General features: G+C 39.4%; 1 protein-coding gene across 6 annotated transcripts in view; it reads right to left on the bottom strand.

The window, feature by feature from the left end:
* TPK1 (thiamin pyrophosphokinase 1) overlaps nucleotides 1-20,278 on the bottom strand; it is a 361,659-nt gene extending 341,381 nt beyond the window's left edge. For 4 of the 6 annotated variants that reach the window (XM_060304971.1, XM_060304967.1, XM_030854097.2 and 1 more), the window contains exon 1: nucleotides 19,750-20,149. In XM_060304971.1, coding sequence (XP_060160954.1) covers nucleotides 19,750-19,792 — 43 coding nt within the window. In that variant the 5' untranslated portion in view covers nucleotides 19,793-20,149. Of the gene's footprint in view, nucleotides 1-19,749; nucleotides 20,150-20,200 lie in introns of those variants that run through there. The other 2 variants (XM_060304968.1, XM_060304970.1) reach the window with 2 other exon arrangements.
* Nucleotides 20,279-20,492: the final 214 nt, after the last annotated feature.

Here is a 20,492-nt window from a genome sequence, read left to right as displayed (position 1 = left end):
CTGGTCCAGGAAGATACCACATGCCGCGGAGCAACTAAGCCTATGTGCCACAACTACTGAGCCTATGCTCTAGGGCCCAAGAGCCACAACTGTTGAAGCCCGTGCTCCTAGAACCCGTGCTCCGCAACAAGAAAAGCCACCGCAATGAGAAGCCCACGCACTGCATCGAAGAGTAGCCCCTGCTCGCCGCAACTAAAAAAAAGCCTGCAAGCAACGATGAAGACCCAATGCAGCCAAAACTAAAATAATTTTTTTTTTTTAATGAGCAGACTGGAAGGTGGTTTTAAAGAAAAAAGAGGGGGAAAGTTTAACAAAAAAAAAATTCAAGGCTCAGAGCACAAAAAGAGGAAGGAGAAAAGGACAGAATAATCTGTAATAAGTCATTTTGTAAACCAGTGGGACCTAATCAAACTTATAAGCTTTTGCACAGCCAAGGAAACCATAAACAAAAAGATAACCTACGGACTGGGAGAAAATATTTACAAACATTGCGATTGACAAGGGCTTAATTTCTAAAACATACAGACAACTCATACAACTCAATAATGACAACAACAAAAGCCCAATCACATGCAAGTATGCTCAGCATCACTAATGATTAGAGAAATGCAAATCAAAACTACAGTGAGGTATTCCACTCACACCGGTCAGAACGGCTATCATCAAAAAATCTACAAACGATAAATGCTGGAGAGGGTACAGAGAAAAGTGAACCCTCTTGCACTGTTGCTGGGAATGTAAATTGATACAGCCACTATGGAGAACAGTATGGAGGTTCCTTAAAAATCTAAAAATAGAACTACCATATGACCCAGCAATCCCACTACTGGGCATATACCCTGAGAAAACCATAATTCAAAAAGAGTCATGTACCACAATGTTCATCACAGCTCTATTTACAATAGCCAGGACATGGAAGCAACCTAAGTGTCCATCGACAGATGAATGGGTAAAGAAGATGTGGCACGTATATACAATGGAATATTACTCAGCCATAAAAGGAAACGAAACTGAGTTATTTGTAGTAAGGTGGACCTAGAGTCTGTCATACAGAGTGAAGTAAGTCAAAAGAAAAACAAATACCGTATGCTAACACATATATATGGAATCTAAAAAAAAAATAAAAGGTTTTGATGAACTTAGGGCCAGGACAGGAATAAAGACGCAGATGTAGAGAATGGCACTGAGGACACGGGGAGGGGGTAGGGTAAGCTGGGACGAAGTGAGAGAGTGGCATGGACATATATACACTACCAAGTGTAAAACAGATAGCTAGTGGGAAGCAGCCGCATAGCACAGGGAGATCAGCTCGGTGCTTTGTGACCACCTAGAGGGGTAGGATGGGAGGGTGGGAGGGAGACGCAAGAGGGAGGAGATATGGGGATATATGTATACATATAGCTGATTCATTTTGTTGTACAGCAGAAACTAACACTACATTGTAAAGCAATTATACTCCAAAAAAGATGTTAAAAAAAAAAGACCTTACATATTGGACTCTGAACTTGGTTAAGTGACTGACTGCTTGGTTAAGTGACTGATTGATGCAGACACAGAGATAAAAAGGAGTAAGTATAGTTGACGCAGCTCACACATGGCCCAAATGGTGTGGCACAAGCAAGCAGAAAATTCCTCACAGAACTCAACCATCCTTAAAGTGTCCTTGTCTCACCTGAGTAGTTCTTCTGTGTCTGTCAATAGCTGCCATCAGCAACTCCAGCTCTCATCAGAGCCCATAAAAATGATTAGATTTCTTAACAAGAAGACTGACTAAACATAAGCCATTTACACTTCAAACAGTTGAAGGGCAAAAGTGTAATGTCAGACTTTATCTCAAGTATTGTTCTTACCTGGGAAGTGGAAACAATAACTCGGCTCCTAACAGTCATAGAGAGGGTGAATTTATGATGGATTTCAAGTATACCATACTACAGTATGCATAATCCTTTCAGTTTTCTAATATCACAGACCAATTCACACTTCAGCTGAACCATTAGTTTCTATGAATGGCATTAGCATGAAGCAGCACATGTGAAGGGGTCCCTTAACATTAGATCTTTTTCTTTTTTGGGGGGGGGCTGCATTGGGTCTCTGCTGCTGCGCACAGGCTTTCTCTAGTTGCGGCGAGCAGGTGCTACTCTTCGTTGCAGTGCGCGGGCTTCTCAGTGCAGTGGCTTCTCGTTGTGGAGCATGGGCTGTAGGCGCGCCGGCTTCAGAAGTTGCAGCGTGTGGGCTCAGCAGTTGTGGCTCGCGGGCTCTAGAGCGCAGGCTCAGTAGTTGTGGTGCACGGGCTTAGTTGCTCCGCAGCATGTGGGATCTTCCCAGACCAGGGCTTGAACCCATGTCCCCTGCATTGGCAGGCAGATTCTTAACCACTGCGCCACCAGAGAAGTCCCAAGATTTTTTTTTTTTTTTTTAATTAACAAGAATTACTGCAGACACATGGCAACATATCCACTGTAACAGGCAACACTAATTCAGGTAGGTGAGTTGATAATAGGCAATAGAGAACTTTGAAAAACCAACTGTTCCTATGATAATAGTAATTTGAATCAAGAAAGAGACAGCAGAGATTAAAGAGGTAAACTATTGTATAGTTTTGAACAAAAACTGTATAAAGTTTCCACCAGGCTTCAAAACTTATCTGGTTTTGAAAACTATAAAAGCCATTGGCACTAGACGCCTATAAATTCCCATCATCATCTCATTTCTCCCCAGGCTAGCTCTATTCCTGATATTCCTGTGTCAACGTTCCTAGCCTTTCAAGTCTATCACAAACATATCAGCTTCTTTACCCACCATTCCTTGCATACCTCATCAATCCCAAATGCATCCTATCCTACTTGCAAATTTCAGAATTAAAATTTAAGTTTTATATAATTTATAAATTAAAAAATTTTGAACTTGGGGGCAAAACATTTTCAGAATTGAGTGCAACACTGCTTCAGAAAAAAAGTCACTTCTATAGTTAAAAGGTAATATTTAGCGCATGGAGATCAAGCATAAAGAAATTAAAATGCATAAAATTATTTAACTGTTGCCTAAATGTAAAGTTTTTGACCATTATATCTATTTCATCTTATACAAATACAAATCTGGATGGCCCTGGAGGTTCATTTGCCTCCCTCCCTTCCCCCATTTCTGGATCTTTTCAAAGAGCAAGCTCAGCAGGTCAGACATAATCAAAGAACAGGCTCAGCTGAGCTGCCAAGGAGCCAAGGCTCCCACGTGCACCAACCAGAAGTTCCTACTGTGAGAGAGTCACCTAGAGGTTCCAGCAAAGATGTGGGACATTATGGGGTGAAGTTCCTCTCCTGGAGCGACCTCCAAGACACATCCCAGGCCACAGGTGCCAGCCTAAGCACCTCTCTGCAGGATGGGAGCCTGGGGAATCACATGTGCTCTATTTCTCTGCTTGTACATTTGTCCCCAATAAACACTAGGTAACCACTACACTGCACTGTGCGTTGTGTAGTCTGGGGCATGTGTGTCCCGCCCACTTTGTCCCTTTTCCTGCCAGGCTCTATGCTGTTTTCCAGATGCATTTTTACTTTTAAAGCTCACAGCCTGTGATACATCATTTACACATCAGGAAACTGAGTTCAAAGAAATTTAAAATTATCTACCTATTCACCTTTTAAATTAATGACGAGATAAGAACATAACTGGTGCTAGAGTGTAATTTTCCAAAGTTTAAAAATATGACTTTCGGGGCTTCCCTGGTGGCTCAGTGGTTGAGAGTTCGCCTGCCGATGCGGGGGACACGGGTTCACGCCCCGGTCCGGGAAGATCCCACATGCCGTGGAGCGGCTGGGCCTGTGAGCCACGGCTCCCTGAGCCTGCGCGTCCGGAGCCTGTGCTCTGCGACGGGAGAGGCCACAGCAGTGAGAGGCCCGCGTACCGCAAAAAAAAAAAAAAAAAAAAAATGACTTTCATGCAAATATAAAATGAACAATGCCAAAGATATTATGCAACTCATTAACGACAGTAACAGTTCAATTTTGAATAGACACAACATTACTAAAATGAATTCGCTAATAGATGCAAAAATGGTGACTCCATTATAAGAAGGATTCGAGAAATAAGCACCAAAGCACTCAGGGTGCCTCAGTGAACAGAAACAGTGAACAAACATTACTTAGTTCTTTGTACTTAACTGCTTAACAAAAAGGAACCATTAGGCATTTCCTTTGGCCTAGTGGCACCGTGAAAAAATTACTGATACATTAAGAGTGCCATGAACAGAAAGAAAGTTTAGAAATCTCTGCTACAGGGCAATAAAATAACAGGGGCTCTCTCTTTTTCAGAGTTTAAATCAACTGTAACTACTGGATAAAAACTATGCATTATGATGGATAAGAATCATTCGCACAACTATCAGTCACAACTTCTACCCCGACGGAGTTGCCAAACAGCTCAGACAAAAGAAAATGAGTAAAAAGTATACACCCCAAATATAGTCACTGGAGGGTCCACAAAGACAAGCCCAGTATTCCACTGAAAAGACACCAGGTAATCTCTTTTGCTCTTTTTCAAGTCTTGAACAAGTTTTCCCAACTCAGATTACAGAAGGTAGTAACAGAAGTAAAGCAAAAATCATAGGAGATGAGAGGGGAGCAAGGGCAGCTACAATCCAGGAGTATTTTCATCAAGAATTGTAGAGTATGCATTGCCAGCAAGGACGTACTACACGGGACAGTCTGTTATGTGGCTATTGGACACATAATGGTACAACCTTTCTGGAAAGCCATTTGGTAACATGTACTAGAAACTGTAGGGACTCAGATCTTTGATTCCGTAATTCCACTCTCAGAAATTTTCCTTCAACATATAATGTGGACCACGATATAATCTATCTCACAGCATTAATTACAAAAGTAAAACATGTGGAATAACTTAAGTAGATTTCCCAGCTTAAATATTCTTTCCAGAAACCCTGTCTCAAATCCTTTCTTTGCAATCCACTTAACACACAGGATTTCCTCTATGATGTCTCTTATCACACTGCACTCTAACTTCCGATTTTCTCATCTATTTGCCCTATTAGGCTATAATCTCCATAAAGGCCTGGATCACGTATTTCAGTTGCATGGATTTAGCATGATGCCACATGTACAGTAGGCACTAAAAGGTTGGCTCAATGAAATTATTATACAGCCTGAAATACGTATATGTTTCCTCTGTGGAGATGAAAAAATAATTACAAGTATTAGCAACATCAAAACAAAATTATGTCAGAGAAAAGCCTCAAGTTATATCCCAACTACATTGACAGACCATCAGAATCATTTGCATATATTTTGAAAAGCACAAACTGCCAACAGAGGGGACATGCACCACAGTTACTGCTGACGCAGAGAAAGAGATCGCAGCGTCACACCAAGGGGAGCCAGTCTCTGCCACTGTGTATATGTCCTGAATGCATGATCACACGAGGCATTTCCACAAACAATAAAGCGCTGAAGAAAACCACCGTATGCTATTAGCTTAAAGCAAGTTTGAATAACGATAAATATTATCCTTAAATGTGATGGAGATTGTTTTAATTATGTTAAAAAGGAATCTGATATGTTTCTCAGGTCAGTGCTTCTCAAACTTTAAGGAGCATAAGACTCATGTAGGGGTCTTGTTAAAATGCAGATTCTTATTGTATCAGTCCAAAGTGGGGCCTGAGATTTGGCATTTCTTACAAGTCCCAGGTAATACCAATAGTGCTAGGATAGGGACTTCAATCTAAGTAGCAAGGTCTCATACAAGGAAATTCATAAATGTAAAGAAGGGTATGAAAAGCTCCATTCTCCTGGGGTTTTTTTTTGGAATCCTAAAGCACTATTCTCTCCTCTGATGATTTATCAAAACCTTTCTGATCAGGATTCTCAATATTCTGCAAATGCTACAGTTTAAAATAATGGAAAACGCAGAAATGGAAGAGAGGTCATCCCTCCAGATCCCAGGGAAATTAAAAAGATATTAAAAGAATAAAATGAACAACTCTATGCCCACAAATTTTTGATAATCTAGATGAAATGGACGTATTCCTTGAAAGTCTGCCAGCACTCACACAAGAAGAAATAAATGATCTGAAGAGGTCTACATCTATTAAAGAAATTGAATCAATAATAACCTTGCAAAACAGAAAACATGAGACCCAGATGGGTTCACTGGTGAATTCTACGAAATATTTAAGGAGAAAATCATACAAATTCTATACAATCTCTTTCATAGGATAGAAGCAGAAGGAATACTTCCTAACTCATTCTATGAGGCCCCCATTACCCTAATGCTAAAACCAGACAAAGATATTACAATAAAACTACAGATCTCTCGTGATCATACACACAAAAATCCTCAAGAATATATTAGCAAATTGAATCCAAAAATTGTATGGAGAGAATTATACACCACAACCAAGTGCGATTTATTTCAGGTATGCAAGACTGATTCAAAAATCAATTAATGTAATCCATCACATCAGCAGACTAAAAATGAAAAATAACATGATCATTTCACTACATACAGAAAAAACATTTGGAAAATCCAACGCCCATTCATGATAAAACCTCTCAGTAAACTAGGGATAGAGGGGAATGTTCCCAACTTAATAAAGACTATCTCCAAAATACCTACAGCAAACATCACACTTAATGGTGAGAAACTCAAAGCTTTCCCAGTGTGGTATCAGAAATAACAGACAAATATATCAAAGGAAAATAATAAAGAGCCCAGAAATAGACCCTCATAAATACAACTGATCTTTATGAAAGGAATAAAGGCAATACAATGGAGCAAAGACAGTCTCTTCAACAAATGGTTCTGGAACAACTGGACATACACATACAAAAATATGAATGTAGACACAGACCTTACAGCCTTCACAGAAATCAAATGAAAATGGATCAAAGACCCAAATGTAAACTACAAAACTTCAAAATTACTAAGACATAAGAAGTAAACCTAGATGACTATGCATATGGTGATGCCTTCTTAGGTACAACAACTAAAAGCACAATCCATGAAAGAAAAAATAAACTGGTCTTCCTTAACATTAAAAACTTCTACTCTTGGGCTTCCCTGGTGGCGCAGTGGTTGACAGTCCGCCTGCCCATGCAGGGTACATGGGTTCGTGCCCCGGTCCGGGAAGATCCCACATGCCGCACGGAGCGGCTGGGCCCGTGAGCCATGGCCACCGAGCCTGCGCGTCTGGAGCCTGTGCTCCGCAACGGAAGAGGCCACAACGGTGAGAGGCCCGAGTACCGCAAAAAAAAAAAAAAAAAAGAAAAACTTCTGCTCTGCAAAGGACAATGTCAAGAGAATGAGAAGACAAGCCACAGCCTGGTAGTAAATATTTTCAAAAGATAGATCTGATAAAGGACTTTTCTTCAAAATATACAAAGAAACATTTAAAACTCAACAATAAGAAAACTCAATTAAAAAATGAGCCAAAGACCTTAACAAAGGCCTCACCAAAACAAGTTATACATGTGCCAAATAAGCACGAGAAAACAAGCTCCACATCGATCGTCATCAGGGAAACACATGTTAAAACAATATCACAGACACAACTACACACCTATGAGAATGGCCAAAACCTAGAACACTGACAACACCAAATGCTGGTGAGGAAGTGGAGCAACAGGAACTCTCATTCATTGCTGGTGGGACAGTAAAACGTACAGCCCCTTTGGAAGATAGTTGGGTGGTTTCTTACAAAACTCAACTTTATCTTACCCTATGATCCAGCAATCACCTTCCTCGGTTTTTACCCAAAGGTGTTGAAAACTTATGTCCTCACAAAAACTGCACATGGATGTTTATCACAACTTTATTCATAACTGTCAAAACTCAGAAGCAACCAAGAAGTCTTTCAGTAGGTGAATGGGTAAACTGTGGTACATCCAGATCATGGAATATTATTCAGTGCTAAGGAGAAATGAGCTGTCAAGCCATGAGAAGACATGGAGGAACCTTAAATGCATATTAATAGGTAAAAGAAGCCAACATGAAAAAACTACATACTGTACGATTCTAACTACACGACATTCTGGAAAAGGCAAAATTATGGAAAAAAATTTAAAAAATCAATGTGGGGGGGAATAAATATGCAGAGCACAAAGGATTTTAGGGCAGTGAAAATGCTGTTATGATTCTATAAGGATAGATATATTTCATTACACATTTGTCCAAACCCATCGAAGGTACAACACCAAGAGTGAACCCTACAGTAAACTACGGACTTTGGTGATTTTGATCTATCACTGTCGGTTCATCATCTGTAATAAATGTACCACTCTGGTGGAGGATGCTGACAATGGGGGAGGCTATCTATGCACGTGTAGGGGGTCTATGAGAACTCTATACACCTTCCTCTCAATTTTGTTGTAAACCTGAAACTACCCTAAAAAAATAAAGTCTTTTTTTTAAAAAAAAATGGAAAACAGGCTCTCAGTAAGTGTTCTGGAGAAGAACATCTCATTTTTCAGGAGTAGATTACTGATGCCTATACTGGGATAGTGGAACTGAGAAATAAGAAATGTAAGGAAAATTGCTCCTATGTCTTCCACTGCCTAGAATGGTTCCTGGTACACGGCAATCACTCCAATAACTATTGAATACATGACTACAATATTTAGCCTGGAAAAAGAGAAAAAAGGAAGAAAAATCTGGTTAAGGTCTGTCAGTATTTGAAGGCAATTAAGTAGAACGTAAGTCAAAGTCTTCTGTATGATTTCAGTTGAAAAATAAAAGAACTAAAGGTCAATTTCAGCTTAAGTACACATTTTAAACAATCAGTTGACCAACAAGAGTATGTAATTTCTCAAAAAGTCAGAACTACCGGAACATGTTCAAGCAAAAAAGTTGGAGAGCCATCTCAGAGGGGCGATACCAAAGACACACTTGCCCCACAACACTAAGGATTTCTAAAGTCTTCTCTCCACACAGGATTCAGTACTCACAGCACTTTTACTCACATTAAGAATAAACTGCAAGAGTAGTTTTCCTACTTTGAAACAGAAAAATAAAGTTGCCTCAACGTAAACAGCGGCAACTGGGCCACAAGCCCAATTTATACAATTTACACACGGCCTAAGAGTAAATCAAAAGCTTAAATTCTGTAAAGTCATAAAAACAAAAGAAACTATTCCACAGTGATAAATGAACACCTTCAAAGACAATGGTGTGATAAAGATACAGAAATACCCTCAGAATGAAATCCATTTGTTTGAGCATCTGTTTTCCACCTACAAAGAATAACTCTTTCTGATGGATTTAACCAAGAAAAAAAGAGAATTCATTTGAATGAGAAGTTAATGCACAAACACACCTCATTTTCCTAGAGAACCTCCAAAGACATCTGGTGTTAATGTATCAAAAACCACAGAAGATTTTTTTCCTTTTTGGTGTGACCAAGCCATGACATTCTAGCACTGCGAATATTACAGCTGCCTCCACAGCTCCTCACTTGATATTTTCAATTGTTTTGTCTAAAAGAACAGTATTATTTCTGATAATGCTACAAAGGACCAATTTACAAGTTTTTTTTTAATTAAGATTATTTTTAAACTCACTTTAGAAGCTTTTGTTTCGGAAAGCATGTAGCTATTACAACACTAATATGGAAAAGGTGTGCTCGGAGGATGCCGCAGAGACTTAATACCACCAAAACAAAGGAAATTGATTCTCTAGATCACGTGGAAAAGATGGCTTATAAAGTTAATGAGATGGTACCTACGGCAAAAGAAACAATTTGGCCATTAAGAATGAAACAAATTAATAAATGAAACAAATTAAATAAATGAAACAAATTAAAAGAACAACAAAAATTAAGGCAAGTATGAAAATCAAGTAAAATACATGGAAAAGTTAAACTACAAACACACAAAGTGTAGTTATGACAGCAAAGTCTTAGTAAGTGAGAAATAAATTGAAGAGAATAAAAAGAAAGGAGTCCAACAATTATGAGTTATACACAAGGAAAAGCATTAAGAGTCAAAGCAGCCAATTTCCCCTTAACACGCAGGAGACTTGAAGACTACCTGGGCTAGATTTCTAATTGGGCAGATGAGTAAAGAGGATTAACCCTTGAAACTGGAAAATCCACTAGTTTGCCTCTTCGATTTCTTAGCTATCCCTGGAGAGCAAAGACATCACAATCGTTAAGCAGAAGCTTTAGCCTGAGGGCTATGTGCCATCCACAAAGGGATGAAAATTTCTTTAAAAACAAACAAACAAAAACACCTGCCAGTTTTCCAAGTTTCAAAGCAGGCACAGCACTTTAATTTAAACAACAAAAAAGCCATGTTGATACTAGGAAAAACAGTCAGAAAACCCAGGTTGTACTCCTAGCTCCAACACCTGTCTCCAAAGGCTTTCTGTGGAAAAGAAACATTTTATTCCCTGTGTATCAAGTTTATCCCAAAAGTATGAGTCTGTGAGCTCACCCTTGCTGATAGAATAAAAACAAAGTATTTGACAAATTATCAAACTAAAGTATCTCTAATGAAAATTTAGCATCTGATTTGAGACGTGCTAGAAGTGTAAACTAAACATGGAGTTTGAAGATTTAGTACAAAAAAATTCAACTACGGCATTAACAATCGTTTATTTCTCATTACATGTTGAAATTATATCATTTTAGACATTAAAGATAAAGTTCACCTGTTTTACCTTTTTGAAGAGGCCACTAGAAAATTTTAAAGTACATATGAAATTTAGATGCTCAGGAAGTGTTGAATGAATAGAGAAAATTTTGTATAAAAGTACAAAACAGCAACTAAGTAAGAGACTGACATTGACTTTTTAATTCATCCACCAGCTATATTCAAATGGAGTGATATTAAAACCTCCCTTTACTTGGTAATCATGAGAATTCTGAAACGTGGACCGAGTCAATTTTTTTTAAAGCTGAGAAGTTTACAGCTGAAAAAGTAAACTGACATACACTATTTCTTTTGGGCTGAATTGTGTCCCGCATAAATTCCTGTGCTGAAGTCCTAACCTCCTGCACCTCAGAAAGTGACTGTATTTGGAGATAGGGCCTTTAAAGGGGTAATTAAGGTAAAATGAAGTCCTATGAGTGGGACTAATCCAATAGGACTGGTACCCTTATAAAAATAGATTAGAACACAGATGACCCACAGACCAAGGGGCAACATGTGAGGACACAGAGAGAAGGCAGCCATCTGCAATCCAAGGAGAGGCCTCAGGAGAAACCAACCCTGCCAACACCTTAGTCTTGGACTTCCAGCCCGAGAACTGTGAGAAGATAAACTTGTTTAATCCAGCCAATCAATGGCACTTTGTTACGGCAACCCCAGTAAACTAATACACTGTTCCAAACAGTTAAAATTTTTCTAATAACTGATGCGGTTTTGCTTTTCACACTTAAATTACAAACTCAGTGCTTCAGTCACACTAGCCATACTTCAAATGCTCAACAGCCACAGATATTAGATAGCCCAGATCTAAAGAAGAGAACAAACCAGAATGTCTAACAAGAACGCTTAACTAGTTGGGCTATGTGACTAAGAGGCATCTTGCTACTATATATTGAAGAATTTTTCACCTGTAATTTAAAAATAAAGGCAAATGCAAATAACTCAGATCTACCCTTATGTCATTCTTATAAGGATTTGCTAAATAGAGATTACAGAAGGGAGTTAACAGTTTAGGACTATGTTTGGTACCAATGAATGTCGTCACCAAGGGCTCTTGAGAGATCTGTTGCTGCAAAATGCACAGAACTACTGATGCATGTGGCCAGTACACATTTATATCACAAAGCAGCCAGAACTCTAGATACAGGTTACCCAGGGATTCCCAAATTAGCTTCTAGTAAAGTGGGGAACGCTAATATCCATCTTCAGGTTTTATACTCCTTTTACAAACTTAGGCATTTTCCATGGAAATTAAGTTCCAGAAATACAAGAGATGGCAGGAATACTATACTAGTATATGAATACTAGTATATGAATGAATCTGAGATATTCCCAGATTCATTTCCACTTAACCATGAGGCATCAAAAAACTATGACCACTATAAATAATTTCGTGCATCTAGAAATAATAAATTCAACAAGCGTGGAAGAAAAATACAGAATCCAGGAAAAAATAGTTTTGGTAGCCCTAAGGGAACACATTACTAAATAAATAGCTATCTCCTTTGAGAATTAGAAAAATGAATGGATTTCAAAATGTAATAATCAATATAATAAAGTTGATCTAATACAAAATATTTTACATATACATAGACTCTACTTAAACTTGCTTTTTATACTAGCTTAAATTTGACCAAGGAGTTCACATTTGTATATATTCCTACTTTCCATAAAGAAACTAAGGCTCTAAGAAATTGAGTGTCATGCCCAAGGTCACATAACTAGCGAAGAGGATGCCTAAAACTCAAACCCGGACTTCTAGGTCCAGAACTTTTCTATAGGTTTTACCCTGTTGAAGCATTAAAACTATGCCCAGCACACAGTGTCATGTAAATGTTAGTTGTTACAAAAATGTGTAATACAATTATGCTGACTTGATCAAGTGTGTGCTCATAATACTTAAAATGGTAATTTGATTCATAATAAACCTCAACAATGGTAATTCAGTTTGGAAGAAATAACTCCCAAGAGCATTATGGTCACAGGAATCCTTTCAAAATTTAAATGTATATAATCTTTTTGCAAAGAAATGGAGAGTGATAGATAAAAGGCTTTCTAGCACAAATTTATGATGAAATTACGTGGGGAAAATAAAATGGAACTTTTCAGTTACAGTTTATTATATATACTTCTAAGTGAATGATGATTCATACCAAACTGCTGTATTTTTTTATTCCATCATATCAGCTTAAGAGGGATATAAACACTTTATTTAAGATGCCAATACTTGGGACTTCCCTGGTGGTGCAGTGGTTAAGAATCCGCCTGCCAATGCAGGGGACACGGGTTCGAGCCCTGGTCTGGGAAGATTCCACATGCCGCGGAGCAACTAAGCCCGTGGGCCAACTACTGAGCCTGTGCTCTTGAGCCCGCGAGCCACAACTACTGAAGCCCACGCGCCTAGAGCCCGTGCTCCACAACAAGAGGAGCCACCACAATGAGAAGCCTGCAAACTGTAACGAAGAGTAACCCCCATGCGCAGCAACAAAGACCCAACGCAGCCAAAAATAAAAATAAATAGATGTCAATACTCAATGTTAAGGGGGATTTAAAAATGTGAGGGACAACTGTGCTGGATTTTAAAAGACTGAACCAAATGCACAGGTAGTCCTAGTTTGGAACAAGCACCTGGAAAAGTTGTTTTGAAAATGAGAAAATTTAAATATGGTTGGGTATTAGACACTGACATTTGACATGGAAAAGTAGAGTTATGAACAGAATAAAGCAACTCACAGTATGTTCTCATTTTGCTTTAAAAACACCTAACTATACACAGAAAGTATCTGGAGGGATATAAATATGAATATACACACACTAAATGTTCACAAACATGGAGATAACAGTGGTAATCTCTGAGAGGCTGAAATACAGCATTTTTATTTCATTTTTGTTTGTCCATATCTCCTAACTTTTTATAATGCATATGTACTATGTTGTGAAAGTTTACAAAAATGTTTAAATATCAGTATTTTTAGTAAGCCAGAAATTAAAACCTCTGTAATTATTTGCTCTATGTCATAGGTTTGTGAAATAAGCACACGTAAAATAATGATTCTAAGGATGGTTTTACTCTTCACTTTTATTTTAGCTATGAAGTATTTAAAATACTTTACTTTCAAACATATGGAGTTCTAAATATAAAGCTTGATGATAAAAACTGAAATGATCACAGACACTAAAGCAAAAAAAAATCCAGATTTTTAAGAATATTTTGAAAATGCATCTATACTTACAGAGTTTAAAATAGCAATAGTATGTGCTTACCAGTTAAACATTACTCTTCACCAATTTAAAAAAACCTTTAGATAAAACGTTAAGAAGTCAATGAGCAAAATAACTAAAATGGCTGCATTCTTACTATGTATCAGTGTTAAATGCTTTACAGATGCTCTTTAACCTTCATAACTCTCCTTGGAAAGTGTCATTCTATTTTATTGATGAGAAAATCAAGACAAAGGACTATGTATCCAGAAAACAAAGAAACTCCTACTTGGTAATCATTTTGCAATATATACATGTATCAAAGCAAAAGTAATACAACATTATATATCAATTATATCTCAATTAAGAAAAAGAAACTCCTACAAATTAAATTCTTTAAAAAAATCACAGACAACCCAATCGAAAAATGTCAAGAATAACCATCATCAAAAAGTCTATAAATAATAAATGCTGGAGAGGGTGTAGAGAAAAGGGAACCCTCCTACACTATTAATGAGAATGTATACTGGTGCAGCCACAATGGAGTACAGTATGGAGGTTCCTTAAAAAACTAAAAATAGAGCTACCATATGATCCAGCAATCCCACTCCTGGGCACACATCTGGAAAAGATGAAAACTCTAATTCAAAAAGATACGTGCACCCCAATGTTCACAGCAGCACTATTTATAATAGCCAAGACATGTTAGAAACCTAATGTCCACTGATAGATGAATGGATAAAAAAGACGGGGCATATATAAACAACGGAATATTACTCAGCCATAAAAAAATGGAATAATGCCATTTGCAACAACATGGATGGACCTAGAGATTATCATACTAAGTGAAGTCAGACAAAGGTAAATATCATATGGTATCACTTATGCAGAATCTAAAAAAATGATACAAAGGAACTTACTTACGAAACAGAAACAGACCCACAGACACAGAAAACAAATTTATGGTTCCCAAAGGGGAAATAGAGGGAAGGGATAAATCAGGGATTTGGGATTAATAGATACACACTACTATACATAAAACAGATAAACACCAAGGACCTATTGTATAGCACAGGGAACTATATTCAATACCTTGTAATAACCTATACTGGAAAAGAATCTGAAAAAGAATAGATATATAGATATAGCTACAGATATATGTATAACTGAATCACTCTGTATGCCTGAAACATTAAAAATCAACTATACTTAAAAAAAAGAAAAAGAAAAGAAAAATGGCAAGAGACAAACATTTCCCAAAGATGTACAACCAATAAACAAGTGACAAGGTCAGCATTCTGCCATAAGGGAAATGCAAATTAAAACCACAGATTCCTCTACACACTCACCGGAATGGCTAAAATTTTAGAATAACAATTCTAAGGATTGAAAATGAACATTCGAGGTGATAAACGTAGCATGAGCTAAGGCGAAAGTATTGAAGCTCCAATAAATGTTCACATAAGTAAACAGTGGGGAGTTCAGCTTGGCTTGGACACAGAGAGGTGATAAAGTATTCTGGAATAGTGGTTAAGAGTCAGATCACGGGCTTCCCTGGTGGCGCAGTGATTGAGAGTCCACCTGCCGATGCAGGGGACACGAGCTCGTGCCCTGGTCCGGGAAGATCCCACATGCCGTGGAGCGGCTGGGCCCGTGAGCCATGGCCGCTGAGCCTGCGCGTCCGGAGCCTGTGCTCCGCAAGGGGAGAGGCCACAATGGTGAGAGGCCCGCGTATCGAAAAAAAAAAGAGTCTGATCACGAAGGGCCTTTAAGGTCAGAATAAGGACTTTAACCTGTGTATGATTAGCAATGCTGAACCATGACATGGATGACACAATTTAATTGAGTTTTAAGGTACACAAAAGGCTGCTTTGTATAAAATGTTCCAAAGGCAGAAGGACACAAACTTTCCAAAGTTTTCTATCTCCTACCTTGCAATAAATCTATCCTCCACACTGTGGTTATACCCTCACTGCTCAACCATTCTTCCAAAACCTCCATCTGTTCTCTCCAACCTTATTTCTTCCTCACTCGCCACCAGATGAACTGAATTAGTTCATGGCCACAGATGCAGCACTGAGCTCTCACTCAAGGAAGGCCTAGTGCCTGCAGTGCTCTGTGCTTCCCCCCAGGCCTCTCACAATTTAAATCCAGTGCTTTTCTGGATGTCCACTTGACACCTGTCCATCCCATCATTTCTCTGCCTACTCCAGACTGCCCTCATCTTCTCCCCAGTCCCCACGGTTCCTATGTGGGTCCTATCAGACATAATTTAACATCTAACTAGAATCTGTCTTGTTTTGTTCTTGATTCCAACAAGACCATAAGCTCCTGGATAGAAGGGATCACTTTTGTATCCTCCACAGCATCTAGTATCAAAGGACATACACTAGCTACTTGTCAGTTCCTCTAGACAACAGAAATGCAAACATATCCTTAGATCCAGTAATTCCATTTCTGGAAATTTATCCTACTGATAAACTCACATAAATATGCAAAAATAATATAATCAAAGATATGCATTATAGATTATAATAAGAAAAACTAGAAATAACCTAAATGTCTATTAAGAAAGCCTAGCTCTTTTGTGTCTATACTGCCCATTAAAAAAAAAAAAAAGTTGGGGTATCTACACGTATGGACCATCATAAAGTAGTAAGTGAAAAAAGCTGCAGGAAAGGGCATAAAACAGGTCATACACACACACACACACACACACACAAATTTAGAAAAACACAATTTAGAGATTTAAAATGACAATCTCTGCTATGGAGATTTTTCCCTGCAGTGCTAAAAACAAGACAACAGGCCCAAAATGGAGTCATGTATGCCACATCCCCAAACCCAGACTTAATACTTAACCCAATTATGTACAGCTTCAGCTCTCCCCAAAATGGAATCTTAAACCAGCCAGTCAGGAATCACCCTATCAGCACTAGTGAAGTAATCTGCCTGACAGACCCTTACCATCCCCTAAAGGAAAGTGACCTTGCTAGAACCAATCTACCTTTTGCTAGTATAACTTCCTTGTTCCTGCCCCCTTCTGCCTATAAAGTCTTTCATTTTGTACAGCTCCTCCAAGCTCCTTTCTGTTTGCTACATTGGATACTGCCCAATACATGAATTGTTAAATAATCATTGAATAAGATTTGTAATATTTACTCACTTGCATTGTTTAACATATAGAAATACTTCTATTTTTGAAAAATGAACAAAGAGCACACAGAATCTATAATAATCTTTGTAATAGAAGAATATTGATATGTTTTCACCCACTGCTCCAAGAGTAATTTACAAAACAATTTATAATATAAATCCATTTTATTTAAAACAAGAATAATAATATACTGGGTTATATGTACAAAAATAAATATTCATAACATTCCACCTTGGGACTTCCCTGGTGGTTCAGTCGTTAAGAACCTGCCTTCCAGTGCAAGGGACGCAGGTCTGATCCCTGGTGGGGGAACTGGGATCCATCCTACATGCCACGGGGCAACTAAGCCCACACGCTCTACAGCCCCTGTGCCACAACTACTGAGCCCGTGCGCTCTGCAGCCCGCCCCCCACAACTAGAGAGAAGCCCCCCACGCCTCAACGAAAGATCCCGCATGCCGCAACAAAGACCCGATGCAGCCAAATAAATTTTAAAAATATATTTTAAAAAAATGCCACCTTAATAATGGTTATTTCCAGAAGAGGGATTACAGGAAACTTTCACATTCTAGGTTAGTCGTTTTTCTTTAAATAATAACCATTTACTTTAGTTACAAAAAACAAAGATTAAAAATATATATCTCCCTGAGCTAATGATCATTCCAGAGATGTGCATTTTGGTCCACCTAGCAATTAGTTAATCTGAAGAGAATCAGTTTGTCAGGATGCCTGCTATACTACATCTGGGTACACATCACAGGTACATCATGCCTAAAAATTAAATCCACAGAAGTTATCAATACAAAAACTACCTCTCTGCTGTAAAGTATTAAGTGTCTGTTTGATGAAGGGAATCCCTCTAAATGTAAAGTTAACCTCGAATACTTACCAAATTACTATAAGAGGCCAGGCGTTGCAAGGGCCCCTCATCATACACTTTTCTGTTTTTAAACATCCCTCATTTATCTAGAGTCGAAGTAAACTTCTAGGGAGCCCGTGCTTCTAGTCCAGTGTTTGAGAAGAGATAGGAATCTGTATAAACTTTTACCCTTAGGAACAGGAGGAAACTAGGAGAACCAGTAAATCCCAAAGATCTCCTCAAAGGAGCTCGGGATTCTGCCTGGTAGATCTGTGCTTCATAGAGGATATCACGGCTCTTGACAGTTCCCCTACATGCCCTGTCCCAGTGAGGAGCTTACACATGTCTAACTTGACGAGTCTAGGCCTCCTTCCTAAGCCTTTGATAGAACACAGAGGGAGCAGAACTGCCTGTGTTTCCTACTATTTCCTACTTTTCTATTGCTCCAGACCTTTTCTATCTCAGCACTGACCCAGAGATCCAACCATGTTAGCCTTACTGCTGAATCTAATAGCTTGAAGCCAAGCGCTTTACGTGTTTTACAACTCATTTATATTCACAGTAACGCTGCGAAAGATTCCTATTTTATAGATGAAGAAACTGAAATACAACCAGCAAAGCTAAGATTTAAAGCCAGAGACTCTGTTGCCTCACTCCAACCTTTACTAAGCAGCACTATCTATATGACATATCTCACTAAACCTAGAAAACACTAGAAATCCTCCTTTCTAACTAAAGCACTTAGATTTAGTAACAAATCTTAACGTCAACAGGCCACCTGAATCCAATGTTCTCTCTTGGAAATGCTATTAGTGCCGCTACTGTTGGATAACAGAACTATGAAATTTCATTTGCAAAACATTTATGTTTGCCAGTGCTTTTGTTAACTTAGGAGAAGCCGTTTAGTTATGATTAAACACCCAACCTCTTAACTAAGTCAATGTAAACATATCTCGGTTCAGATTCTAGCTCCATTACTACCTGTTTCCTTTACCTGTAAAATAAGATATGAAGTATATATAAACAACTTAGCACAGCAAATGACTGGAGAGGAAGGAGTCAGTGTTCCCTACTGTTATTATCCTTTGATTGTTTTACCATAAATGCTCCCAGGATGTGGGAAAGCTGACAAGTTCAGATCAAATTCAATATCCCGCCCCCTCCCCAAAATACTCGTGAATTCATGGGTTTAGAGAAAACTTTAAACATGAAAAAGCTATGCATTCTATTTAAATTGATGAACTGATAAACTAGAAGTTCTACACAACAGAAACACAATAAAAACTGGTAAATAAATGTTTATCACGCAATTAGCACACAAGTCAGTTACTACACTCGATAATGAATGCGACAATTAGCTTCAAAGAACTCATTCTTCCATCTATTTCCAGGTGAATTACAATGCCTTTACACTTAGAAATAATAAAAATTCTTGAGTATTATATCTTTAAAGCATTTTTTATTGGGTAACCTCTGGCATTTTCCATGGATTACAAACGGGCAGGCAATAATAAAGGCAATAAAGACTGACCTTTACCCCTTTGGCGTCTAATGTTCTACTGATAGAGATAAGTTCAGACTGTTAAGAGCCTAAGAGCTCACATTACAAGCAGGGAGTCGTCTTCTCCAGGTGAAGGGCATAAAATACATCATCTTTTAGCCCTCACAACTCTACACCGCAAGGACTAAAAACTATCCTCGTTTTTTTCAGATAAGGAAACTGAGGCACAAGAGAGGTTGAGTAATATGCCTAAATGGAGGACATCTGAGGCAGATTGGATACCATTCTGGGTCTGGAGTCCAGCCCTCTTAACCTCATCAGGGATCTGGGGGTGCGCACGTCAATGTCAGTGTAAAACGTATTAAGAAATACAATACCAGTGGGAAGCAGGGGTTCCAACGGGGTAATAGCATGCTCCATAACGGATTACTGGTCTCTGCATTAAAAACATAAAAACGCCACATTAGAACTTCTAGGTAATTAAACAGCGCGCGAAATCGTCAGTACATTTGGTCTCCAGGGCGGAGCACGGAGCGAGCCGCGCTCCTGGCGTGCGGGCCCGGGCACGGCAGGCAGGGCGCGCGGCGGCGGGGACGCGGGAGACTCGAGCCCCAAGGGGTTCCAGGGCGCGCAGGGCAAAGCATGCGGGCGCCACGCGTGCCTCGACAGGGCCGCCCCGTCCAGCGTCTCCCCGCGCCGCCGTCACCATCCGGGACCGGGGGAGCCAAGAAAGCCAGAGCGGCGAGGGGCGGCCACCTCCTCCCCGCCCCGGCCCGTAGCCCGCACGCCGGGAACGAAGGCGGCGCGCTGGAGTGTTGTCGCACTTACATAATGGCGGGTGGAGCCACCAGCGAGCGGAGCGCAGACTGCGGGAGCGAGGGCGATCGACCGCTCGGCGCTCGGCTGAGGAACCTCGGCGACGCGCGATCCCCGCTCGCAGATTTAAGTGAACGGCGCTTGAGGTGGCCCCGCCTCCTTCCGGGAGCCGGAGGCGCGTGCAAGCCGCTTGCCCCGCCTGAACCGCGTGTCCACGCAGGTGAGGGCGCCGTACTATCCGCTCACCTGGCCGCTGCCTTCTTCCCGTGCCGCGCTCTCTTCTAGGCTAGCTCGTACCTGAAGC

The sequence above is a fragment of the Globicephala melas genome, chromosome 9 (genome assembly GCF_963455315.2).
Source record: "Globicephala melas chromosome 9, mGloMel1.2, whole genome shotgun sequence".
Lineage (NCBI taxonomy): Eukaryota > Metazoa > Chordata > Mammalia > Artiodactyla > Delphinidae > Globicephala > Globicephala melas.
Note: the sequence above shows the minus strand (reverse complement) of the source record. Positions and strands in the feature narration are given on the sequence as shown.